At 41.0% G+C, this 27,407-nt stretch overlaps 2 protein-coding genes and 1 long non-coding RNA gene across 7 annotated transcripts in view; 2 read left to right on the top strand and 1 right to left on the bottom strand.

Annotated features, from left to right (window-relative positions):
* Positions 1–6,614, top strand: part of RAB31 (RAB31, member RAS oncogene family) — a 68,320-nt gene extending 61,706 nt beyond the window's left edge. For both annotated transcript variants that reach the window (XM_040586490.1, XM_040586491.1), the window contains exon 7: positions 2,302–6,614. In XM_040586490.1, the coding sequence (XP_040442424.1) occupies positions 2,302–2,399 (98 nt within the window). In that variant the 3' untranslated portion in view covers positions 2,400–6,614. The remainder of the gene's footprint in view (positions 1–2,301) is intronic.
* Positions 6,615–8,741: 2,127 nt separating this feature from the next.
* Positions 8,742–21,900, bottom strand: LOC121084345. 4 transcript variants are annotated; one of them, XR_005826694.1, is made up of 4 exons: positions 13,854–21,900; positions 12,063–12,401; positions 10,527–10,594; positions 8,742–9,733 (listed from the first exon to the last, which is right to left on the bottom strand). It is a non-coding gene; the product is annotated as an uncharacterized LOC121084345 (long non-coding RNA). The 4 variants fall into 4 exon arrangements; XR_005826693.1 differs by having other exon boundaries at positions 10,527–12,401; positions 13,854–16,938; positions 18,229–21,900; XR_005826695.1 differs by having other exon boundaries at positions 10,527–12,401; positions 13,854–13,971; positions 18,229–21,900.
* Positions 21,901–21,961: 61 nt separating this feature from the next.
* Positions 21,962–27,407, top strand: part of VAPA (VAMP associated protein A) — a 28,833-nt gene continuing 23,387 nt past the window's right edge. Inside the window, exon 1 of the mRNA XM_040585698.1 lies at positions 21,962–22,095. Within this exon, the coding sequence (XP_040441632.1) occupies positions 22,020–22,095 (76 nt within the window). The 5' untranslated portion in view covers positions 21,962–22,019. The remainder of the gene's footprint in view (positions 22,096–27,407) is intronic.

The raw sequence follows: 27,407 nt of genomic DNA, 5'->3' as shown, positions 1-27,407 counted from the left end.
TCCTGTCAACTGTGCATCAGATAATAAAAGCTGCTTGGGCTGGGATAAGGCTTGTTACTAAACTAGAATGATTTAACTTGATGGTTTAATAAATCTGGTCATAAGAGCCATAAGTGAGAGAAAACTCACTTACTAAAAAAAATATTTCTCAAATCTGAAAAAAGTTTAGACCATTTAAAGGTTTATTTTCTTGTATTGAGTTCAGAGTGGGAGTGGTATCCAAACAGCGGAAAACATGGCTAGTTAATGACAAACAGTACTTAAGATCAAAGGCCAGAATAACTAATTGGCAAATATTAGGTCTAGAGATTTTTTTCCTCTTTGTTATTTGTAGTTGTTATCTATGTGGTTTTTATCATTTTGAGAAATGAAAAAAATCAAGGTGATTCTTAACAATGTGTATTGTGTCCTGGTCTGAACTGGACAAGGTGCTCACTGACCTTGAAGCCTGCCATGTTTTTTGCTCCAAAGACAAATTTGCCTGTTTCTTCACATATACATCAAGAGTACTGTAGAAAAGACTTGAAACACATAAGGAATATGAAACACTGAATGAAAAACAGAGGTAACAACTGTTACGACAATTGCATGACAGTGTTACCTTCTTGGAAAGCCTCTCATAGATACTGTGTTCTTCATATTCTTTATAGGGTTTTAAGAATTAGTGGATTCTCTTTGTTTCCAAATAAAGCCAGCAGAAGTAATGCATCTAACATCTGTGCCTATAACCATCCAGTCTGCTTTTTATTTTTAGTTTGGAAGGGCACTTACAAACATGAAGTCCAAACAGATTGTAAGCAGGGTGTGAAGCTGATATTTTAGTGACCTGAATATTGTGTAGTATTGTAATGTCAGTGCTTATACGTGCTTCAGCCCTCAAGATAACTGTTTCTCACCCTGTTGGACCAAACCCAGTATCCTTAGCTTAGTAATGTGAGGAATTTTCCCCCCTCTCATTCAGTTGTACAAACACCCAACATTATCTGCTTCAAAAGTCACACTTTTGTTGTATAAGATACCTGTCCAGAACTGCCTGAATAAGGTGAGATTTTGATAGTCTCGAGCAAAGGTATTTTAGGGACAAGTTCTGCTGTGTGATTTCATTGGGAATGCGTTTTACCTCACCCTCCCATAACCACTCTCCCAAGTAATTTGTAGGACTCGGGCTTCAACATAGGTACATAATTCATAGAACATTTGGCAAGAGAGGGCTCTGACTAAATGGGGAAATCTGAACTGTGAAATCCACCTGGATTATGATGAGCTGTTCACAGGAACTTTATGATTTCTGAAAGTGGCATATAACAAACAAATGTTAAATATTTTACTCTTGTTATTTAACATGAGTAATAGTAAACCCAGGAGTAATTCATAGAAAGTAGACTCAACTTGAGAAAAAAATTCCAGGAGATCCACAAGGTAATGAGAAAGTACGTTACCGTGACTGTAAGCTCTCCAAGATACTGATGGAGAGATCACACAATGTGTTTAATGGAAAAGCCAGACCCACACCAGAGACAGAGGACAGATTGAACCTGGGAGGATCTTGGTTTTCCATTTATAATTCTTTTTATTAAGCACGTACTGTGTTGTGCATGAGTAGGAAGCCAGTTAGACAAAAGATGCAGGAGTACTAAAAGGTCACACAGTTGGAGCAGTGCCTTCTGCCCCTGGGAAAAATCTCGGGCTCTCCTGTAATGGCTGAAATTCTCTCAAACACTTAAAATAATCACCTCATAAGATGATTAAAAAGTCAGGAGGGTTGGGGGGTTGTGTTAAGTAATGAAAGCTGTCAACTGCAAAGACATGGTACCCCCTCAAAGGAGGCGGGGATTAAATGAAAAGAACAGATTTGTTTTTCAAGTATAGGCAGCATGTATTTAGTTACAGTGCTTTGTAAAACTCAAGCGTACAAGGACTAAACGCTGTGCAGATTTAGGACAGCCAAGATCTCATTAAACTAGCACCATTACATTTAAGAGGAATTAGGAGAAAGCCAAGAATTTTCTCATTCTTACTTGTAAGGTGCTCAATAAGATAACTATTTTTTAAAAAATACATGGATAACATAATTTCAGTGTACTGCATGCATGCTCGATAGTTGTATTTCATGCATTTTTTTAAATGTGAGAATCTTCTTTCATAAGCGGGATGAAAGGGGATGGATTCAAGGTACACAGGGGGCAGTTGTTTTCTGGTGAAGTTTCACAGATCTAATTCTTACAGAAGCTAAATCATTCTGTTATCTCATGTTTTGTTACTACAGGAAAATGTAATTCAGTGTCTCCTTGTGTGTTTCAGGCCGACAAATTCCACCCTTAGATCCTCATGAAAACAGTAACAATGGAGCAATCAAACTTGGAAAGCAGACTTCACAGACGGGTAGGCGGTGCTGCTGACCCAGCTTGATGTTTTTAGATTTACTTGAAAAACAGCACCATTTGCTTTTTTCACCGAGAATGGACTTCCTGATCCCAGTGAAGTGGCTCCTTATCTTGAAAGCGGTAGTTTCAGTACTTCCCAAGAGCAATAATGCAAGGACCAAAAGCAGAAAGCTTTACTTCAAAGGGAATTTGCAAATCCTAGTTGGAAAATCCTCTCAAATACCCTGTCAAAATTACAATTTCAAAGTGCTCCAATTCTTTGTTTAAACCAATGATTGTTCTTTTTTTTTTTTATAAAAAGATCCTTTTATATATAAAATCTAGATTTACTACAAAAACTTCTTTTCTTACATTGCAAAGTAGACTTGGCATGTTTTCAGAGTTTTCTCTGTAATAATAGAGTGGAAAAAACCCTTTAAAACCTGAAATTGGGCTTACAGGTTTTCTGCCATCTTTCTGGCTGGACTTTGCTTTAGTATTTTTCTAAATCTGTAGCTTCATCTCATACTTTCAGTAAAAATCAGCAAGAAATGTACTGAATTTGCTAACTAGAAAAAAAATTGATCCAAAGGATGAGCGGTTGCAATTTTTACAGTCTAGAAATCAAAATCTGTGTCAGGAGGTGCTGTGTATGTGAAAGAAGGAGTTGTCATGAAGGAGACTGCTGGACCCGTGCAGTTCCAGTCTGCTCTGGAAAGAAGTGAAGATGCAGCCAGCTGTGCTTTGCCTGAATTGATTCCTTTTCCAGGTTGTAAGCTTCGTTAATTACTGAAATTGTAAAAAGAATGCAAACGCCAGCTTAATCTCAACTACTTACCAGATTTCCTCCAAATCTGTGCCCCTGTCCAATGTTGCCTCTGCTCGAAGATGCCGCTTCCTTGATTTGTAGAAGAGGGGGCTGGTGCTGCACTCCTCATGGTCTCACTGTTGCACACAGAGAAGTCTTCAAGTTGGAAGGGTGATATTTCTGTACAAAAACAGCTTTAAAGAGCACAATATAATTTGGGGTTAAAAGCTGGAATCTAATAAAAGAAACCAGAACGTTGCTTCACAAATGCAATTCTGTGAATTTGTGGAGTGGTCTCCTCACTTGTGTGGGGATGCAGTAGGGAGGAGCCACTACGTGATACCTTAGAAGCCTGAGGCACTTGAAAACACAGTGTAGAAAAAAAATCCAATAGGTGGTTATGAACTAGAAATAATGTAAAACTGTATGCATTCTCCACTTCCATTTTTTTACAAATGTGTGTGACTGAGATGATAAAATAAAAATTTATCATTTCATCAGTTTCTTTGGAAATGGGAACTAGGGTGAGAAACGCAGGCTTCAAAACCAAAATCTAGCCTGCATTTCCCAATATTAATTTGTTCTCTTCCGAGGAAAATTAACCTCGCTGCACATTTATTGGGGGACTTAGGAAGAGCAAACGAAAGGGAAAAACAGCTTTCCACAATAAGTTATGAACAGGCAGGCTAGAGCTGCGTTTCTGTGTTTATACAAAACCTCCCCCTGACTTCATTGCTTGGTTGTGAGATTGCTTTGATAAAATGGCAGTAATTATCAGGGCTTGAAACAGAGCCAGATTAAATCAATGGGAAGGTTTCCTTGTCTTAAGAGAGCTTGAAGTAGTTACGGGTGAGAAACATTCTACTGGGCTTCATCTAAGAGTCTTAAACTGCATTGTTTTTTCACATATAATCCATTTTCCCCATATTTTGGACTCCTTTGAAAGCACTCATGCTTGAAAATACGCCCTCAGATAATACACAGACTCAGACAGCAACCATGAGAAAGGGCATTGCAGGTCAACTTTCTTGTCACCTGTGCTGGTATGAGATCTTCATCGCTGCTTCATTGCAGCAACAATCTTACAGGTAGTCCAGCGTTAAGTGAAAATTCAGCAGTCATCATTGTTGATAGGTGAGGAGGGAGACAGGCTCTTTCAGGTAACATTTCATCCCGTCCTAGTACAAGCAAGTCTGCCAGGGGTGCCTGGCTCCTTTACCTGGCTGTGGAGGGAGAGGTTAACCCAGCCTGCAGCACTGAAGAAATATCAAACTTACCAACATCACAGATTCATATAATTTATGGGATCTATGACCCAATGCTGCAAGAGATCTGGTTCTTCCTAAATAAAACCCAGTAAAAGTAGATGTGTTACCAAGAAAATAAGGTTGAGATTGAACCCATGTTTCTAAAGGTGCCATAAATTTTAGTTCAATGTATAGTTAGTCATCCATAACTGATTTTTAAGCTGTCATAAATCTTTTGGTGTATTTTTTTTTTTCTAATGTGACATCTCAAACCTCGTTAAACCTTACTTGAGATGTCTGAAGGCTTTGTAAGACAATTCTGCAAGTACCTTGTATACTCTTAATTTATGCTAGAATTGCATGGCAATTGATGCTGATCTGTATGGGATGTTGTTCTGAAAAACCAGCTCTCTCAGCTGCTGTTGAGCTGTTTGTGAATCAGAACAGGTTTATGAGTTATATGCTAAAGTAGTTTAAAATTGGAAGTTGTTACAATGGATCTATGGCAGATTTTAAAATTCAAATGCTGGCTAAGTAGGCTCAAAGGTATTTTTGCATTTGGTGGACCAAATCTAAATCACCTTTTTCTGCTTTTAGTCAAGAAAAATATTTAAATTAATAAGGATTCTGATCATACACGTTCTTGAGATTTGGGTTATGGGGAGCTTATGGAGAGTTAGTAGGGAACTCTGAAGTCACAGGTAGAAAAAATAACAGGCCACTATGCTGTGTAGAGCTGCTCGCATTTTGTTTGAAGATAGGGCTCGCCTTTGACCATGACGTTGTCTCTCCGCTGTTCATCAAAGCTGAAGTGCAGCTTTACCATGCCTCTTCAAATGGGGAAATGGTTTGTTTTTACAATTACTTTTTTTTACACTTTTTATTTTCAAATGCAAAATTCATAATTTCTTCTTCATTTTGTTGCCTGTGTTGCTTGGATAGTGCCACCACCCTTCATAAACAGCCAGAAAAACTACATACAAAAAAAACCCAAACTCTGAGTCAAATGCTTCAGCAGCAACAACCAGAATTCCCCTTAATAGTTAATGGCTGGTGAAAAGCTGGATTACTGTACAGGAGCATCTGACTCTGTAGCTGATCTGTTATAATAATAATAAGCCAATAATAATAACAATAACGCTGCAGTTCTAGGTTGGCCAGCTGGTGCTGGATTTGTCCATAATTGGTTTTCTCAAGAGAGCTGGCAGCAGGACCGAGGCATAGGCTGCAGTGCCAAGGATATTTGGTGGAGCTTGTTTGCACCGTGACTCAAGACTGTGACTGTCCAGTTGTGGGTGACTTGCTTTTCTGGCTTGTCATGAACTAGTTTAAAAATAAGATTATGAAGGAACTAGTTTTCATATATGCTCGGCATATGTGTGTGTGTATATAAGTACAGTTTTATATTGTTATGCTGACATGTAGTGTTTTTTCACTATGTCTGGTTCTCATATACTGCACATTGTATTCTGTAAGTACATTTTTTGTTAATGTTCATTTCACCTTTATGAACTTATAGTTACGGATCAAAGGTAGCAAGAAGACGGAGATACATGTAGGTACAATTGTTGACTTGCCATTCTTATGCGTGAAAATGGCATATTCTAGAAAAAGTTCACCTTGCAGACTGAGAAATCTAAAAAAGACCATTGTTATCCAAGAATTGAGACGCAAGTAATAAAGTGATGCTGAAAAAAAGAAAAAAGAAAAGAAGAAAGAAGTATTATTTTTGTTCATGGTACAGCAGGTCTATCTACAGTGCTACAATGGAACATGGGTCTGTGTGGTTACCTAGAAAAGTTACCTGTCGTCCCTTGTCTTCCCTAACCCTTCATGGCATGTGGTAATAAGCGTGATTAGATTATACATGTGAGCACTCTGACTATAATCAGACTTTTTTAGTACAATGATGATATATTTTACTATCCTACCCTTAATTATTTAAACCAAAGTGATACATTGTCAGTTTAAAATCACCTGATAAGTACTTTTCCTCTTTTTTTTTTGTATAAGGGCTTTGACTGGGCTGGACCCACTCGCTTCACGTATGGGATGCTGCAATCTGTTAATACTTTACCTTCTGTTTTACACATTAATTGTATCATACCTAGTAATATTTTTTGCCCTAAAATGTAGTTTTTGTGTTTTATTTAACCTACAATGATTAACGCTAATAAATGTTTTAAATACCTCTGATTTGGGGATGTCTCTGGTCTCAATAAAGCAGAACAAAATAGGTCCTATTTCTCACCTCATCTTCTCTTGAAAAAGGGCTGTCTGCAGTCTGGATTGCTTACCTGGGATTTAAATCCTGCTTGAAATGTGTGTGGCTGGCTTTTTAGCAGAAACTGTATGTATTCCTAGAGGATCCTGCAGTGCAGGTGAACTTTGAAAAACCAGAAAAAGATTATCTGAAAATCCCTTTGTTAAGTTATTTGATTTATCCATTACAAGAGAAGTACCCGAGTGAGCCGCTATCAGCTTGGAAATTTAGAAGTGTAGCTATCAGTAGAAGATGAGCTTACAGTTACCACTTGCTCTGAATAGCAATCATACCTAGTATGGCTCATAAGACACTTTCTCTTTTGTATGTTTTTATTTTTAATTTTTCCCCCCTTACTTTATATCCCTCAAACTTGTCTTCAGGAGTTGAGAATTAACACTCCCTTAAGAAGTATGCAGTATTTCATACCTCTTAGTGCTATTGTTTCAAGATGTCTTTAAATTCACCAGAAGTTTTTTGCACTGTCTGGGTCATATTTTCAAAGTTGTTACCACAACTGTGAGGAATAAAGGGTTGGAGGTTTTTTAAGGAAAAACAGGCTTTTGAGTAAAGCTTTTCTAATTACTATGATAACTTCAGTGCACAACAGTACACAAGAAGCACTGTAATTCAAATAATACCACAGACGCCATTTCTCTTTGTAAGGAGAAACCAGTATTTCAAGGGGGATTAGACAGGGATTACAAAGGGTTGTGAGTTTAGTTACTGCTTGGAGTTACCTGGCAGGATCTGTTCCCTGCTTTAAAGCATTTCTAATTGTATTGAAAAAACTATGTGTCTTATCTCTAGCTATGCATAAATAAAAATGAACCCAGGTACATAACCATAAACTGTAAGAGGTGATGTACTTACTTCAAGGAAAGCCTAAGTAAGCCTCTCCTAACTATTATCAGTGTGTTGGGAAGTCAGAAGCAAACACCGTTTTTCCTTTTAGTGTGGAAAGAGAGTTGTGCCCTTCAATGGATCAGTCACAGCATTGTCAATGGGATGTTTTACGTGGCTCGGAAGCATGTTCTTGTAGTGCTTTAGCTTAGTTTAGAGTTGAGTTTAGCAATGAGAGGAGCTGGAAATACATCTCTGCTGGAAAATAAATCTGCTTTCCTTTTGAAGACTGAAGGTTGTGTCTTGGGGTACTTAAGGAAGAGTATTTGACGTTTTGGCCTTCAAAATCTTCACGACTGTGCCTTCAGTCTTTCTGCAAAATGCATCGCAGGACACCCTGGTGTGATCCCCTGTCATCAGGACAGCAAGGCTGATGAAATAGTCCATGTAACTACTTCATACCTCCACCCCCTCACCAAATCTGCAAAAGTGTTTAGACTACTACCACGTTTGTGAAATGCCTCCTCTCCCTGAAAGGAAAACAGTGAGGTCAGGATGGTTTTTTTTTTCCCCCCTTCAGTGTTGTTTTACACGAGGCTACAAAGTAGTTTTCTTAAAAGTATTAAAACACTCATGGGAGGAATGACTGGCTGAAAGTATTTGTGCAAATGCCTCCGTTAATTTGGTGCAGGTTACTCCCTAAGGACTCAGCATCGCCGATAGGATGCATTCATGTGTAATGGGGTTCTTGACCATTAATAATATCTGCTTTTGATTAAATCTATTTTTTAACAGCTGGACCAGGGGTAAATTAATTGCTTGATATAAATGCTCTCTCACTGTAAAAAGTAAGAATCTTTACTAGAAACTGTAAAATCAACGGTTGATCACATTTAGCAGGTTAGGATGAGCAGGAATAAGTAACAGCATAACGTAGCAAAACGCAGCCTTTTTTGTGTCTGAAAAATCTGTCAGATGGGTTTCTTCTCTTTCAATTAAGAGTCCTTACTGCAAAATTTATGTATTTCTGATACTACCAAGTGGGTCTTGATGCACATTAGTTTGAATTATCACCTACCACTGTCGTGTATTTTGTAGAAATATGAAGACAGGCTCATAATATTAGCATTCATAATCACTGTGTTTTCAATAGATATGGTGTAGAAGCATTACTGAAATTATTTTGCAACACAGTTGTGAAAACCTGAAGATAGTACACTGGCAGAACCTGAAGTGTAGGAGACCTGTACTAACTTGCATTTAGTGCCACACCAATTAACAGGATTTTAATAAGATGTCATTATTCAGTGCAGAAAACTCTAGCACTAGTGTGGAGGAGAATTTTGAGGCTTCTGGTTAGGTATTAAATGTTTATCAGCTTGGGAAGGATTTCTTTGTTCTGGCTGTTAAATTACTCCAGCCAGAAATCATTTTTATCCCTGAGACTCCCTCAAGTATTAAAAAAAAAGAAAAAGCTTTCTTTGAAAAGTACTGACCTTGTTTTCTCAAAACCTCCCTGAGAATCCAAGCTTTATCTTCCCCATCATCTGTCAAAAGTTCTTTGAGACACACCTTATTTATGATTAAACACTCAACCGTTCTGATTGCCACACTCTGGGAATTTTAGAAAACAAAAATGCATTTCCCCTGAAGTCCATTTAATTCACATTAATTTTACCGAGTCAGTGCCATGCCTGTGCCCTCCATGACAGTAAAATACATGTTTAAATAAGAAGATAAATACCTAACAACTACATCCCTGTTCCCCTACAGCAAGTAGAGTATTCTGGGGAAATGATCTGTTACGGACTAAAAGACATACAATCCTTATGCTTCTGACTACATATTGACAAGTACCAATCAATAAGGAAGTTGGCTTACATGTCTGAGATGCCCTTGAGGAAAATGAACAACACGTTCCTTCCTCTTTGTCAATATAACATGTCTTGGGGGGCAAGCAATAGCATTGCTGTTACTGACTTAAATAAAAAATAAGAGGATAGTAACAGTTTCTCTTCACTTGTTTAATAGAATTGAAATGTGGGTTAAGCACCTTATAAAAGAAATCCCTGCTTCTTGTCATCTTCAAAGAAGCTGGCTGCTTTGCTGACAAATATGTTGGGAGTTTTCGCAGAGGTTTAGCAAGGAAGAGCAATGGATGCAACCTGGACGACAGTGCATTTCAAAATCCTTTTCCAATATTCTAGCTCTGCAAAAAATCAAGTCATTAGCAAACCTAGAATGACTACCAAATATCCAAGTTCCTGTGTTCATCACTCATCATGTGGGACAATTTTGCACTGTAGATACTGGCTAAAAAAACATAAAACATGTAGCAGGAATCTAGTAAGAGCCCTCAGAAAGGACATTAAAAATAAAGACTTAAATTTTCTGTGCTATTTCTTGAGACAGTCAGAAACCCAAATTGGAACAAAATAGCTTTCCTGGCACCATTCCCTTTAGAGATACCATTTGTCCTCTGAGTTTTACCACACTCTGTAGGTCATTCCTGGTTCTTGGGGAAAATTTGCTTTCAGGGTGGCAATCTGAACCACCTCCTGGCATCTAACCAGCTCTTCCCCCATGGCATAGCCTTCGACACCACAATGGTTCTGCCCATAGTCTCAGTAAGGAGGAGCAGAAGCCGTACTAGCAGCTGACATTTCTAATAGAGGTGACTCAGTTTCTTGGCAGTTTGGAACACAAAGGAGGCTTCTGAGATGTGCTGGAAATACGAACTCATAATGATCTATGAAAGGGCTCTCAACAGATAAACTTGTTTCCTCATGACAGAGAAACCAGAAAAGGAAATGTCTTTTTTTAATAAGTGTTTTCACCACAGTCTTTTTTTAACGTTTTTAGGAGGTGTAATTTCTGGAGGGGAAATAGGTTTCTCGAAACGAGAACAAAGCCAGAATATGACATTGATCACAAAATTCTGAAGAGGGAAAATAATGTTTAGGATTGAAAATAAGGGACAAACAACATAATGATATCCTAACCTGGAAGATACTCTCCATGGTGGGTCACAACCCCATCAAGGTGATGAGAGAAGGAACAGAAGTGATGTCTGAAATGGAAGATTTGGGGTAAACAGGATGTCACGTTACAAATGGTCAGAGTGCATTACATGCATTTCATGGCACAGCCACGTTACCAACATTGTTACTTAAGAACCCTGGCTAATAAATAAGCATAAACAAATACAAGATTAAGAGCCTATCAGGTGCCTAGACTCCACCTGTAAAAAATGATACCGTATCTTTACATGTGGGTATGCCTGAATTTACATAGTGCAAAGTCCACTGAATAAAAGAGGATACTCATTCGTGTAGTCCATGACACCTTACTGAGTTGGAGCCCTGGACAAAGGGCTTTGGCTAATACATTCCAATGTACTTACGCAGCCACCCTGCCAGCATTGTTTAGCTTTTCATGAAGCTTGATTCTGGCTGAATGATGTCTTGGAATGACGGGTAATTTTGCATGAAAAGGGCAAATTGTTCCAGAGAAGAAAAAGGAAGAAATGATGAGGTGGTGATAAATGTATCCAAGTAGATTCACATTGACTGATTTAACCACAGCATGTAGTATGTACTTAAGTACTTGCTGCTGAGAGTATAAAGGCTTTACAATAACACAACATCCATCACTGCAAGATAAAATGGAGGGATTTTTATTTTATTTTTCCCAGGAGGAAACTGATGCTTTAGAAAATCCACAAGATTTGAGTCACCAAGTCATCACTGTCAGCGGGCATGTCTTTCAGACACCTCACCTCATCTCACTGTGAATCACACACCAGTGAAAGATGCATACCACAGCAGAAAATTGCATCCTTCTTTGTGCGATAGACACAGTTTAAAAAATTACAGGGCCTGAAGCAACTACAAGATTAGAAGGAGAGCCTCCTTCTGAAGTTCCCTCCATCTAAGAAGCCTGTTTCGCATCACATCAGTGACAGCAAGGTGAGGATGTCTGGGAGCTATGGGTTTCAAAGCTCTAAGAAAGTGGTTACTAAGCTATTTGGTGAGATTACTCAGCCCATGTCTCTGGGTAGCGCAGCAGAGACTGAAGTTATTAAGACTGCCTTCTGACAGGTCTGCTTTTGAATAAAGCTAGCTTTTTTGGTGAAATGATGCCAGAACTTCTATGAGAGATCCCTGTTCCCAGAGACATTTGAGAAAAGACATGATCCCTGCCATTTTTAACCAGCATCAGAAATTTTCCTTCCTTGGACGCTCCAAGCCCTAACAAAATCCTGGATGTTAGCTAATTCCAACGTATACTTTAAGCCAGGCAGCCACAGGCAGGAAGTTAGGAGTTCAGGAACCTGTAGTTTTCTTACGGTATCTTCAGGTCATTCTGGAAATGTAAGCAAGCTGTGTTTCAGGCTAGGTAGCTTATCTGGTTTTATATACAACCATGTCATAAAAAGTATGTGATGAGGTGATGGAAAAATTCTCTATCAAATTTTGCAGTCATCCAGCATTTTAAACAGAACCATTACTATAATGTCACAGTTGTCATTTACCTACCTCTTTCATACTTGGAACTTGGCCTACGGAAAGTGACATTTGGACAGAATATGACAGATTGTTACCCTTTTCCCACCAGGGTAGATGCCTCCGATGTATGTATCCGTCCTTTCTGGCCTCAAAGTCAGGCCTTTGAGACCTTGAGGGCTGGGGTTGTCTTAGTGTCTGTTGAATTACCACGCTGTCAGGTCTCCATGGCAATTCTATCACTTCCATCAGAACTGGCCTCTGTATTGCCTCATACAAGAGTAGGCTTCATGAGTGGGTTTGTGCATTTCTAAGTTTTCCTGTGAGGCAACTGCAAGTATTTAATTTTCTTATGATGCCATCTGGTATCTGCTGATGACACAATGAGGGAGAGTTTCATTTTATTAGCTACGCAGGTTACACAAAGGCAACAAGGACAGTAATGTGCAAAAGTCTGTTTAGGCTCATCTTGGGCAAACTCTGCTGTTATAGTTTCTAGAAAAGAATATAAAAAAATAAAATCAGATAATTGATAGATGTGGCTATGATCATCCCATCCAGTGAGTTACTTCTGCATGCATTTAAGAATGAATCAGTTTATGTTATCCAGGCTGAAACAATCAGATGTTGGGCCAGTCATAATATTGCCAGAAGCCCTCCCATCCTGTCCAGTCTTTTATAATGAATTGTAACTGAAATTGTTACAATTGAGTCAGTGGTCCAAATGAGTCATTCAGAAACCTCTATTCAGTTCACTCTCTAAGAGACAAACAGAAGACTTAAAACCTCATTTCACTTTTCAGTAAATATAAAGGAAAAAAATTGTGAAGAAATATCATGCATGATGTCACTGCAATACACAAGCTTTCCCAAATGCATGACAGTTTTTAAGGAAGAGCCTAATTCTCAGATTTAAAATGTGACTTACTAAAAACATAATGATGCAGTTTCTTGCTTTGCTGCCCATCAAAGCTATCCAGATCAAGCCTCCTAAGATTTGCTGAAGATTACATGCCAGACTTGGAAACTCAATTTACAATGTGAAAATTGCCTAAAGGGTGACCTTTTTGGCTTAGTTATCTCTGAGATTGAACATCCAATATTTTAACTTGGTTAAAATTTTTGTTGTTGATGCATAAGCTAAAATCCAGCTCAGCTGTTTGTCACAATTATATTGTTTCTAAATAGTTAACAAAAGCAAAATGTAACGATTTGTTGTTTGCCTTTAATGTGAATGAAACTGAATTCATCTGGGTACTACTTTCCAGATAAGAAATCACAGTTTTTATGAAGCTACTTTGAAAAGCTGGATTTTTTCTATTATAATAATGAAGTGATATGAAATTCTCTTTCACTGTATGTGTGAGAGAATATTCATTAGCGAAAGCAAAACACATTTATATCTTCAGGGTTGAATGGTCCCAGGAGTATGACAAAAATTGGTGGGGATACTCTTGGAGCCATGCATAGTCATTCTGAACAAATATTAGTGCATGGAGGAAATTTCAGGGCTGGTAAGCAGTGAACATGGTACGCTGTAAAAAATAAGTATGATGGGTTCAGCTAATTAAAAGCATTACATAGACCCTGGGCAAAATGCTAATAAAGACAGAAACCAATAGAAATTAATTCATAGGTAGTAACTATGTAATGTTAATCAATATATTTTTTATGAAAAATAGGTGCATTCAAGCAACAAGATGAGACTAAAATGCAGTTCCTTAAGGTAGATTGACAATATACATGGATTTCTTTAAGTCATTTGATATAACCATGCATGACAATCTGGTAAAAAACCACTGGTACTATACAAAATCAATTTACCTGTATCAAATGCTCTGTGAATCAATTAGCAGCTACATCAGCATGTTTCTGCTCTCTTCTAATGGGTTATTTAATGGCTTCAAAGAGGCTAACACAGCTCAATGTCTTTATCAGTGATCTGGAAGAAAACATAAACCCTTTGCTGATAACTTTGCAAATTACACTAGAATCACTGGAAAGGAAAGAACAAAGAGAACAAAATGACATAAGGGTATCTAAGGTGGTGCTTCAGATCTTAAGCCTTAAGTCAGTATTTAAGAATAGGATGAATCTTACTGTGGAAGTGATACTATCTGCTGTCTGTCTATGGTGGGACTCTCTGAAGCCTCTGGTGCTGGCCCAGAGAGGGAGGGTGGTGAATTAATAGAAACTACTCTCTGATCCACTACAGATTCCCATTTTCCTAATTTCTATTATTTGCCTTGCTTGGGGAAGAAAAAAAATGCAAAGAATGGCCAGGCACAGGAAAAAATATCACATTCCAGGTCTGCAGTGGCTGACTGTGGTTTTCTATTAAATTGGTATTAATTTCTATTAAATTGCTTTTTCTCATACTAGGGACAAAGGAGAAAAAACACCTGCCTAATTTGAAAGTAAAAGGAGGGGAAGTTTCTGGCCTCTCTGTCTGATAGCCAGCAGGGAGAGAATGGCATGAACAATGTGGAGAGGGAAGGGAAAAAGCCCCTAGCAAAACAGGACAGAAGTAGCTTTGGGGTGATAGAGTGGGAGCAGAGGAGTCTTAATAGATTGTAGTGTGTTTCCCTCTGAAAAGCAGAATAGAAGCCAGGAAACACGTGGAATTAAAATAGTGATTGTGCAGTTAAAGTCTGTATTGAAAGGCATGCTAACAAAGTATTTACAAGCATTTAACATTATGAATTTAACATTGAAACATCTATTTATGGTTTTTATCTGCAACAGTATGTTGGCATATGACCAAAGTCACAGGTGAGTGGGTACACCTTTCCTAACCCTCCCTGTTAGTGCTGGGTGTCGGGGGAGGAAAATGGTGAATATTCGTGGTTGCGGGCAGAAAGCTGTGCACAGAGTTGCAGTGCCCATGGCCTAGGTAGGACATGCTGAAGGGCAGAAGGGGCTGGGTTGTGCACAGGGAGGGGGAGCAGCAGGGAATCATGCACAGGATGGTAAGATATCTGGCTGATGGGCACACATGGGTTGGCAGTGGAAAGGTCCCACACAGGGTAATCCAGATCAGATCATCTTTTCCTACATGGGGCTTTCTGCAGGCCTTTTTACCCCCTGCAACTTCAAAAATGAATTGGGTATTCCAGCTTTACCTCTGCAAAGTGTTCATACCTGTTTTAACGTGACTCTGCAAAGAACCAGAACAAAGTCTGAAAGACACCTCCCTGTTTTTGCAGAGTGTATCAATTGCATATTGCAATCTAACAGGCCCTCATGGGTATCATTTGTACAGTTAATGTATAAATAATTCAGTATTTGGCAGCCAAAGAGTCCGTCAATAATATTATGCAGACTTTTTTTCTTTTTTTCTTCCCTGAATACAAAGTAAGTATTTCATAAATGATCTCAGGTAGCGTTCAAGCTTGTGTGCAGGCACGGAACATGTCTGCAACAAACAGTGGGGAGATGATTTTACCTTTACTCCTAGAGATAATGAATTAATCAAGAGCAAAGATCTTTCATGTGTGTGTTAGCCCCATATTAGTAACCTTAGGTTCCTGCATCTGTTAGAGGAGCATTTTGAGCATTTCCCTGTTTCCTGCCACAAGACAAGGGCAAGAGAGAAAAAAATTCCAGGAGATGCACACAACCCATGAAAGCAGAGCAGCTGTGGATGTCCACAGGAGCTGTGATTTTGCAAATCTGCAGACTCTTAACTTCATGCATATTAGTATTCCTCTGGATTGCATAAATATGTGCCACTGCAGAGGCAGATCTTTAGCTGGCGTAAGTGCTTGTGGTTTAATTGATCATTCAGAGTGAAGGAAAATCTTTACATTATTTGGTACAGACTATGGGGGAATGGATATTTCCTCATGAGTCACTATGCAACTGATTGAATCCACTGACAATTTGAATTTCTCCATGTCTCCCCTTCTTTTGCTCTGCCCATTTTCAGGCTCTCAGCCAATCTGATTTTTCAGCAGAGACAAACATTTCATTCTCATGTTCGTGATACCTATTTATTTTAAAGTGTTGTTAACATAGTTTTTGCTGTCTCTTTCTGTCTGACTCTGCTTAATTGATGTAAAAAATAGCTGCCTAAAATGTTCAACCTTGAGAAAAGTTGCTAATTTTTCCCCAGAGATCTTCTTGTGTCTGTCTTCAGTCAAATCTACTCAATTTTGTGAGAAAAATCTAGCACTGCTTCTTCAGTGTGTGTTTACTTTCTCTTGTAACCATTGCAAACTAACGTACCCTGGGAAAAGGAGCTGGATTCTTCTCGTTTGCAAATACCATTAACAGAATTGTGGATCAAATTCCATGTGCAGCTCCAAATTACACACTCAATTAGGGCCTGATCCAATGCTTATTAAAGTCACTGGAAAAATTCCCCCTGATTTTAATGGACTTTAGCTCAGACCTTGGGGAATGGACATTTCAACTGTGGATGATCAGTTTAAACTTTGAGCATTGCTGGAAGTTACACAGTCATAGACTCATAGGACTGGAAAAGGCTTCAGGTCACATCTCAAGACAGGATCAGCTAAATTTGTATCTCCCAACAGATGTCTAACCTGTTCTTAAAGGTCAGTGACTGGGACTCCATGTATTGCGTTTCCAGGCAATCTTTTTCATTAATTAACCTTACTCTTAAAAAGTTCTTTGTATCCCCTCTAAATCAGTTCTTCCTCCAATCTACACCCATTACTTCCTGTTGTATTCAAAGTAAATGAGAACAGACTATTTTCTTTCTCTTCGAAATAGCTTTTAATGTACTTGAAGACTATTACCGAACATGTCAGTCAATTGTGTCTTCTTTAGGGGAAACAAACTTGGTATTTAAAGCTGTTCTCATGTTTCTGTCTATCTTGTTTTCTGGATCTTCGTCATTACAAGTCCTCTCTTCTGGACTCCTTTCAATTATCCCACACCTTTCCTGAAGGACAGAGCCCAAAAATGTACACAGCACTTCAGTGAAGGTCTTAGTAGAGGGAAACCTCTTCATGTGTCATGCGCAGTCTCAGCACAATGCTTGTCTTTCACACATTGATATGACATTATTTGCTCCTATTTACTTTGTGACCCATTAGAACTGAACCTAGGCATAATCTGACAATATGATTTGAGGGCTTCCTGGAACCACTTAGGAGCTGCTCAGGGCAGAATTAGCATTGCAGAGCTGCTATGTGTATTAACAGGGCAAATGAAAGGGGAAAGCTGAATTCCAGTTGCCAGGTAAGTTCTCCAAACTGAGACTGAGAAAGACCATGATGTTTTTTTCCAAGAATATCAGATTGGAAGAGAGATGCAGTGACCACAGGCCACCAGCATGCTGTTTCTGCAGGATTACTTCTCAGGTTAAGACTGTTACTTAAGACCGTTTTTCTCTTCTGGAGGTGAATTTCAACTATGTACTTAGATTTGCTTACTTAATTATGCATATTTGATTTTTGGCTACTTTTTAGGAAAGTTATTGTGCATTTTTAGAAATGTAGCACCAGCAAACACCAACCAACACATATACATTCCATATTTTGTATATTTAATTTTCTAATTATATCCCTTGTGAATCTATGTGAACTGTACAAACTGATTCTTGAAAACAGAATAGATTCACAAATCTATCTCCTTAATAACTTTGTCCTTTATCAAAGGACTAATGGCTTTCAGCACATTTGAAATTGGATCAGGAATCATTCAGTTCTTTAAATGCTGCTTTAAACCACAAAGACAAGATACTATTTTTGTCTTGTTCCTATATAAGTTAATACTCTAGGGCCTTTTTGTGTTCAACAGAACAGAATTGGGTCCAAAATATGAAAAGTACATCAAATTTTATGTTATAGCTATTTATGACTATGCCATTACGTGTTATTGGCTTCTCCCTGCTTGAATATTCAACACACATTGGTGTTTTTATAATAATGTCATTAGGTAAAGAAATACACTGTAGTCGAGCAAACTTGAAAATATTCAACTAAGATCTACTTCTCCAAACTGTGGCAACATTTGAATAATGGCATAAATCTTCAATAATAGTGTGGACTGCAATCTTACCTCTGATTTACAATACAACAATTTGGCCTAAATTTATATATGGAATTCATTAGTAGCAAGTAAATGATGACTAGAGCCTGCTGTATGATCAGTTTTGTATTTCAGAAGATAAACATCAGCACCAAAAGGCTGAGAATTTTCCTAAAGAGAAATTAAAACATACTCTTACCTTTATACTTTTGTATTTTTCAGTATTCGCTAACTTAGCAGTGCAGGATGCATGAGATACTTTGCTGAGTGAGATCTAGAATTTTCCCATTAACACGACAAGGAATGTGGCACTTGGTTGCTTTTTCTGACAGTCTTAGTAACACCAAGAAATTGCAAAGAAGGTCATGATACTGTTTTATTGCAAGACATTTTTAAATTCATAATGGGTGGGACTGAATAAACTATCTGCATAATAAAGAGTGAAAACACTATTATAAAACTGAATCTACACTGCCACTTCTCAGGTATAAGGAGAGCTTATTTATTATTTTATAGCGAACAGTTTTGAAGACAGTCAAACTGTCTCCAAACTGAGATATTATAACAATGATACTGAATTCACAGTGTGAAAAACATGAAGATCTACAAACACACAGGACAAAAGTTGACCTCAGATTAAGCAAATGTTATCCTTTTGCAAGCAATGATGAATATAGACCTATGAAGACAGTTTCTGAAATGACGACACGATCTCACCGAAATCTGATAGGAGTTCTATCGACTGCAACAGATCCAAGATTTCATTCCTGAACTGTGCTACAAGGTATTAAAACGAAATGAATCAGATGCTGGAGAATGTTGCCAGATATTGCTGATCAACAGCACAGGTGTTGTTTAATATAAAAAAATTACATCAGTCTGCATGAAATAAAAGCATTAGATTAGAAATGATACTAAAAGCAACAAAACAGATTAATGTATTATTAAGGTTCTCAATGTGTTGAAGCAACAACAAAGACTACAGTAGAAAAACATGCTAATCCACAATTACCACTAAGCTACCTACTCAGTGTTTATGTACTAACTTTGCCCATTACTGTGACACAAAAGAATCAGGCTGAAGCTGGACAGGCAAGCACTGAGCCCAGCTGCTTGGGGAGGCTGTGAAATCTCTGTCCTTGGAGGTTTCAGTGACCCCACAGGGCAAAGCCCTGAGTGAGCTGGCCTGAATTCAGCTTTGACCCTGCTTTGATTTAGAAATTGAACTACGGCCCTTCAGGGGTCCCCTCCAGCCTCAGTGATCCTGTGATACTCCCCCCTGTGAGCCACAGCTTGAGGCTGTGCCCTGTGGTTCATTCACAGCCTCCAGATATGCTGGTGATAAGGTTTAACCCAGTCCTCCCCCAACCCATGCACATCCTCTGATGTCAGTTATATCTATCATTCAACCACGTGTAACAAGGTACATTCACTGGAAACCATGCATGGGAAAACCTGTTAGAACTGTTGTCATATTAAGAAGAGATCTTAAACTTCTGGTCTCCTCAGGTTTTCTTATACAAGAGATGTACAGAAGAATTAGAAAACAGGTATTTCTGTCTGCAGCTAAATCTGCATAAAGGAAGCTTCTTTTGAATTTGCACTTTTTACTGTTATTTTTTAACCCCATTAAAAGGAGAAGAGACAGAACTTTTTGTGGCATTTGGTACTCTGCAGCAGTTTCCCATGCTTCAATTCCTTGCAAGCTGAGACCCAGTTCTTCTGGTACATAATCACCAGGTAATTCTGGAGCCAAATCACCGCTTCAGGCTATGGCTTAATCTTTGGTGGATTCAAGAAGAGAAACAGAGTGGAGGTAATACAGTAAAAGTCCATGTTAACATATACTAGGACAGAAAAAACCCTCTATCTTCCAGTTTATCTTCCAGATCCCAAAGGCAAGAATGCATAAACAGAGTGGAAGATTGGTTTTGCTAACAAAACACAGCAGACCACCAGCCAAGAACTTTAAATATTACACTGTAAATGAAAGATGTAATTTAAGATGCGGTTTTATGCATATCATAAAATAAGTCTGTAGCAGGAAAACTGCAGCCAGAGTAGTTGCAGTCTTCTAGAAACATTTTCACATACATGTCATGTAAGCCCATCTATTGAACCCAATTCCAATCATGTAAAACCACTGTGAAGCACTTTCTAGAACACTTCTCACTTATTTTTTGTTCAGTCAGTGATGGTATTAAAAGTCATATGCGTATATGCATGGACTGAAGTGCTGAAGTAGGCAGCTGTGATAGTGGCAGGCCTGCAAGAGAGGCAGATAGCTGAAATGGAGAATGAAGGCTCTGCTGAAGCCAAGGCAGAGCCTGAACCTAAATTGCTCAGATGGTGTCCCCTGCTGAAAGACCTTACAACCCTTCCTTCATGGTGGAGCTGAGGTGAGGGTATTTGCCAGAAATTATGTGATCCACTACGATGAGCTGATTTTAAAGAACTTAAGTCATTTCAATGTAATTATTATCAGGGCACATTTTTTAAATGGGCGATTATGTCTCTCTACATGTTCTTAGCACACCTATACTGGGTTGCAAGAGAGGAAAAATGTGTAATCCTTCTGACTTCATTTCCACCACCTGTATTCCAGCCTCTCATGAATACAAACGTATCTATCGCACAGCCAGATTCTTCAGAAGTAGATTTAGGACACAGGAATCATCAAGGTTCAGATGGATTTGGCTGTCGTTTCTTGTTTGTTACCAGTGTATTCAAATCTCCAAAGATGCACCATCTGCTTGAAAGCATGGTATTAATAAAAAGGCCTGCGACAAAAACTGTGTGTCTGACAAAATGTGCAAGTGAGAAAGGTGGCAAGTACCCCATGTTCCTGCCTACTAATAAATAATGGCTCTTATTTCTCATTCAGAGTTTTGCAAGAGCTCAGTCTCTCTCCACATAGACTCCCTGTTACTACTCCTCAGCCTTCACCAAACAACACTTCTGCTACTCGAGGAGAGTTTTGGGCAGTTTTCCCGGCCAGTCTGAGAGCCAGGCCCACCCACCATGGTGCCGAGGTGCTGCCCGGCAGCGACTGAGCTACCCTGGGGCAAGGCCGCAGCCATCCCTACACGGGCACCTGATCGCCGGGAGCCGGCCCCAGCGCCTCCAGCCTCACCGGTGAGCGGCCTGGACCCAGGCCTGAGCTACCACCGGCCACGGGCACGCCGAGCCTGCCTGCCTGCCCCCTCCCCTTCCCAACTGCCCCTCAGGAACCCGCCACCTGGGCTCGCCCTCCCTGCGCCCAGCTTCCAGGGAAGGGCCGGCCAAACCGCCCGCGGGCCGCGCTCCCCCGCAGCCCCGGGGGGACGCGGCCGGCCGAGGCCACCCGGCCCGCCGCAGGGCCCGACCCTGCCGCGCCTACGGCCCCCCAGGCCGCCCCCGCCCGCCGGGAGCGGCGGTTCCCGCACCGGCGCCACGGCCCCAAGGGCGAGCCAGCCGCGCGCTTCCTCTTCCGGCGGCGCATGCGCGCTGTGCCGCTGCCCCTGCCCGGACCGTGTGTGGCCAGAGGGGGCTTCTCTTCTCCCCTCCCCTCCCCGCCCGCCCCGTGCCGATCCGCTCCGCTCCGCTCCCGCGCCCCGGCGGCTCCGGTGGGCGGCGGCGGTGAGGGCCGGGCCGCGGGGCCTCGCTGCAGCCGCCGGCGCGGGCGCAGGGCAGCCGGCAGGCGCGGGCGCATGCGCGCAGGGGGCCCCGCCGCCCTCGTGCCCGCGGAGGGGTGGCGTTGCCGGCCGCTGAGCCAGGCGCGCGGGGAGGGCGAGGGAGGGCGGCGAGCGCGGCTCGGGGCGGCAGCGCGCGCAGCGGCAGGCGGCAGCGCCCGCCCTCGGCCCGCGCCCCGCCGGCAGCGCCCGCAGCCGCGCGGAGCCACCGCCCGCGTGCCCGCCCGCCGCGAGGGAGCGGCGCCGCCGACCGGCCTCCCCCTCCCGCCCCTCCTCCTCCCTCCCCCCACGCCTCCTCCCGCCGGAGCGAGCGAGCGAGATGGCGGCCGCCGGGGCTCTGGCAAAGCACGAGCAGATCCTGGTGCTCGATCCGCCCACCGACCTCAAATTCAAAGGTGAGGGGGAGCCCGGCGGGGGGTGGGGGGCGGCCCGGCCCGGCGCGGGGGTCCCGTTTCGCCTCCGTGCTGGGCCGCCGCCGGGCGCCTCGTTGCCCTCCTGCGCCGGGCCGCGGTGCCGGGCCATGCCCGCACGGGCCCGGCGGGGGGGCAGGGGGGGGCGCCGCCGAGCCGGCGGACGGGCTCGTCCGCCGCCATCTTGGGATCCCGCGGGGATTCGAGAGCGTGTCCGCGGCCCCGGCGGGCGCCCGCTCTGCCGGGCGCGGCGCTCGGGGGGCGGCCGCCCCCTTCCGGCCCCCGCCGGCGGGCCCGGCCGCCCCCTGCCCGCGCGTGTCCCCCCGCGCGTGCTGGCGCGGCCGCTGCCGTGTCACCGCCCCGGTCGGGAGGCCCGGCCCTGGAGTAGCGGGTCCGGCCCGGGGAGGAGCTGTCGCTGCCCTGTCATTGCTGTGGCCGCCGGTCCCCCGGCCGGAGGTCTCCCCCTGGCTGCCGAGGCAGGGCAGGTCCGGGACGGGAGGGGAAGCCTCGCCGCCGCGCCGAGGGAGCGGGCGGGCGGGCTGGCGGCACGGAGTTGGCCTCCCCGTGCCGCGCCCTGGCGGGCCGGCGGTGGGCGCCTGTCCCAGCCCGGCCTCGGCCCCGCCGCCGGCCCGCGAGGGCTCCGGCCGTTCTGCACCATCGCGCCGGCGGTGGGCGAGGGGGGCGACGTGCGGGTGCAGGCTCTCGCGCTCTGTGCCCGCTGCAGCCTGGCCCGCAGGCCTGGCCAGTGGCTCCCCGCCCGTTCCTCCAAGCTGTCACGTTTCAGGCAGGTTCTCGGTACGGACACGGGGAGCTCCCTCCTTTCTTGGGAACGAGGGAGAGGAACGTGTGTGTGCGTTTCGGAAGTTTCTGTGTATTGGGTATTGCGTGCCGACCGCATGACTGACCGGCATGACATGCCTCTGTCAGAATAGGGCCCGCTTAGTGCTGTGACCATGGGGGGGCTTTTTCTCTCGTAATAAATTAGAGAGTTGTGAAAAGGAAAGCTCTTCCGAAGATGAGTGGTCCTTGAGAGGTAAGGACGTTAAGAAGAACGTGATGGCATAAGTAGTTTTCAGTAGTATCCTGTTTCTATTTTACACCCATAAGGGGCATTGAGAAAAATCTCAGAACGTTTCAGATTTAGAATCAGCGATGTTAGGATTTTCTTAAAGCTGTTAGTTTCCTGAACTTGTGACTAGTGTCAGCACGTGTACTTGCCTCATCCTATAAATGTTTATCTTCTGTTTCTAGTAGACTCATTTTTCATTGTTTTAGAGGGAGGGGTTGGAATTTACGATGTTCTGAAAATCTTTAAATGGACATCTAGAACAAAATAATGTTTGTATTAGCAAAGAAGACTGTTCCCCCAAAATACCTTTGGCTGGCCTGGCTTTTAGACAGACTTCTAACAAACTATACTTGTTTTATTGATCCACCATTAAAACCCCAAATCTGTCTGATCACACATACTAATTTCTTGATAGCTTCAATTTTGAAATTTTTTAATTGCACATCTAGAAGAGTCAAAACTGTAGCAGGAGCTTACCTCTTTTGCTTCTGGTTTTTTGTGTTTAAAATGCTGTCAGATGTGTCTGCACTCAGATTGCAATACTTGCAATACACTGTATTTTTACTGCAAGAACAGGTTAGGGAAAATACATGATTTTTTAATTTTTTTTTTAATTAAGCTACTGTGTCTAATTCAAAGCTTTCAAATGTTGAACTGTCTTCAAGCTGCAAGTAAGCTGTATTTGTGTGATATGAAACAGCGTTGATACAGGGAATATAGAATAAATACTAGATTAGAAATGCTGTCTGTATGAAGCCATTGTCAGTCAGTGATCTTTATTGTGCTGTGTGTTTAGGTACTTAGAGCATGAAATGTGTATTCTTTAGGCATAAACTTTGGTTTCAGGCTAATGCATATATTAGGAAGATTTCTGTAGAGCAGACTAAGCAGAAACAAAATCTGAAGCATAATGAGACTGCAGTCTTAATGCTCTATGAAAAGCTCTCTATTACTATATTATTGCAGTAATACACTATAGAAAAAGCTATCTGTCAGGAGAGCATCGAGTGCACTTTCAGTATTTTCTAGCTGATTATTCCGAGGTGTTTAAAAAGGTTTGTGGGCCACAAACTAATTCAGTTCTGAAGTACTGCATTGAAGAATACATTATTGGCAGAAGGGATTTCTGAGAGTTCTCTTTTAAAAAGTGTTTGGCTAGTAAGAGAAAGTATGACTCAGAAGAAGTGTAACTTATCAGAAAGTATCTAATGTATTTTGTTTAGCTTCTCAAATCTGAAGTTGTTTGGGTTTGAGACTAGATAGGAAGAGCTGAAACAGGAGGCACTTAAAAGCAACTAATTTGGAACCTGGAACATCTGCTTCTTACTGGAGTCTTTTTCATGTGACTGATGCATATAATGTCTGTAGCTCTAGTCTAGTGAAGGTTATGATAATCTGGAATTAGTTCCATGTGAGTGAATACATTTTTTAAAAATAATTTTTATTTAAAGAGTTGTGTAGTTAAATAGCACTTGAAGTTTTCAGTTCAAAGATTTCTAGCATTTTTATGGAAGCTGTCTTCGTTAAGTCAAAGATGCTAGAAGCAATTGTAACTAATGTATTTAAGTTGGTCTTGGATGATGGTCCTTTTTTAGAAAACCTTCACCAAATCTTTAAATCTTTAAGTAATAAGACATGATTCTGCAACACCTAATTGAAAATCAGCACTAGTTGATGAGCCTTGGAAGATTAGGAGACAGTGTTTGGAATTTGAATTTCATGTGATTCAGAGATGTCTGACTAGCAATAGTCAGACATTACAAAAATGTCTGAATATTCTAAATTGAAGTCCTTTGCTGAAGTTCTTGCTTAGAAGTGTGTGAAATCCAGTTATGTTAACTTTGTAAATGTCTCAAAATAATGAAGCACACTTTTCCTTTTTTTTTTTTTTGTTATTACCTCGAGGCTAGAAATGTTAGCAAGTCAGCAGACTAAAACCAGCTTTTGAGCATGTCTGCGTGCAATACATTTTCCCTTTGATGGTTTGAGTTATTGGGAGAGATTATTATAAACAGGTGATGTTTTAATTTCTGCTTATTAATCTGATTAATAATCTAGGATTGTTAGTGTGTGAAATCAATGATCAGCTGGTTAATATGTTCAAATGACTTTACAGGTGAGGTAGAGAGCAGTTCACTTAAGTATTATATCTCATTCTGACATGCAGATTTCGACGACCTTTTGAATAATACAAAGATATTGCTGTAGATTTTGTAACCATTACACTACTGTTGGTAACATTGAAAGCCACAGGCTATGTGTTGCTGTAAATTGAGAAGGTGGAATTTAAAGGTAAAAATAGCTCAATGTTAAATGCATCCCCTGCCCACAAAGTCTGTTACCAGAGTTGGCCCAGGTTATCTTTTAGTGTAGGCAGAATTCTAAGTCCTCAAATGTGATTTTTGTGTGCCATATTTGTGTGTGTCTTGATGATACTGCTCTATTCAAAAGTACCAACAAATTTGTGATGTCCCAGATCTCTAAAACAGGTTAAAAAAAAGGGTGATTGGGATGTTAATTTTCTGGTGTTGTCATTCAAGAAAGTTTTTGAAACTAAACAATGGGAGTGCAGAGGTGAAAAACTGGTTGTAAGTGATTAGTAACACGGTTGTGGCTTTTCGATATTTTGAAATGATTCCATTTAATATTTTTGCCAGCTGAATATTGTGTAATGACAAAAACTGAACATCCCATAGAATGGCTCAGTATTTAACAAGTAATCTTTGATGACTTTTGTTGTCTTTTTTTTATTTTCTTTTTTTTAATCTAAGAGGGATTCCTGGAATTGTTTACTGTTCCTATGTATCTGTATTTCTATCCATTGTTTCCTGTCTCAAATGTAATATTTGTTAGTATTTTAATTTTTTTTAGTGGTAGGTGTTAATAAAAATTGAGACACAGAATGATTGGTGGGAATGTTGAGGAAGAGGAAGGGAAGATAATATTTTTTACTAGGTGTTGTATTGCTTATGAGGTGATGCTATGTTAATACGTGTCTACCATGGTGTTAGACTGCATTTAAAACTGGCTAATAAAAAGGGAGTTGCATTGATCTGTGAATATAGGTGTATTATAGGTGTTAGATTATATTTCAGCAGATCTAGTTTGCCATTTGTTTTAAGATTCAAAATGGAGGATTTCCCTGTGATGATAGGGGTATATAGCAGTGAGGATTTGGAAGTTTTTCCTTTGCCTGCAATTTGTAGGGCTGTGTTTTACTTAATATTGCATCTTCACTAAACAGAGAAACACTGTCGAACCTCACTGTCTTGTACTTCTGGTGTAGTCATTGGTGTAAAACCTTCACCTTTACATTGTGATCAATGTAAAGTGCCTACTCATTCTGCTTGTTGATAGCCTAAGCAAGTGTTCTAGGTCACTGTAATACATCGTAACTAATATTGTAAAAAATACTGTATTATACATGATCACTGTACCATTGTTCAACACCAAGTTGTAAAGTAGAAACTTAACATGAGCAAGAGGAGCCGTTTTATGCATCAGTTAATAGCTTTGAATATTTAGTGCACCAGCTGTCCATTGTGGTTTTATAAATTGTTCCTGTTTTGGCTTGACTGTGGTTTGTGAATATATTTTACTTTCTGACCAACTTTGTCTTTGGGAGATGTTTGTTAATCAGATCTTTGTGACCATCAGTCATTAAAGGGTTATTACGTGCTCAGTTTACAAGCCATAAATTCAAGTTGGAAGAGGCTGCTGGAGAGAACTTGTTGTGTGTAAAGTGGAAAAAAATATCACTGACTAATCAGATAAGTATTACATTTTCCACTGTGAAAGTTGTCAACTTCCAATCCAAGGCTTTTATTGTCAGATGAGCCAGACAAAAGTGTATAAGCTAATTTCATAAAAAAAAACCCAACCCAAAACAAAAACAAACCACCCGCCTTCTCCCCCCAAACCCAACCCAACCTGCCCACCCCCTCCCCCCGCCCCCGGCCCCAAACCAGCAAATGACTACTAAGATAGTTTCTGATGTCTTGGTGAAAATAAAAAAGCAGAAAAGAGTTCTGGTAACTTTGTTTTCCTTAAGGTAGTAAGACTTTATCTTGTGGTGCATAGTGGTCTTGGCCTCTTCAGCTTCTCTTGCCTTTTAGTAGTTTTTAGTGTTGTATACAGTTATTTCATTGCATTGTAAATTATTTGGCAGTGTCGTATTTAATTTTAGGGTTTGCAAGTATTTAAAATGCATTGTTATGTAAATTAAAGA

Source organism: Falco naumanni, chromosome 3 (assembly GCF_017639655.2).
Source record: "Falco naumanni isolate bFalNau1 chromosome 3, bFalNau1.pat, whole genome shotgun sequence".
In the NCBI taxonomy this organism is placed as follows: Eukaryota; Metazoa; Chordata; class Aves; order Falconiformes; family Falconidae; genus Falco; species Falco naumanni.
This window is presented reverse-complemented; position numbering and strand designations above follow the sequence as displayed.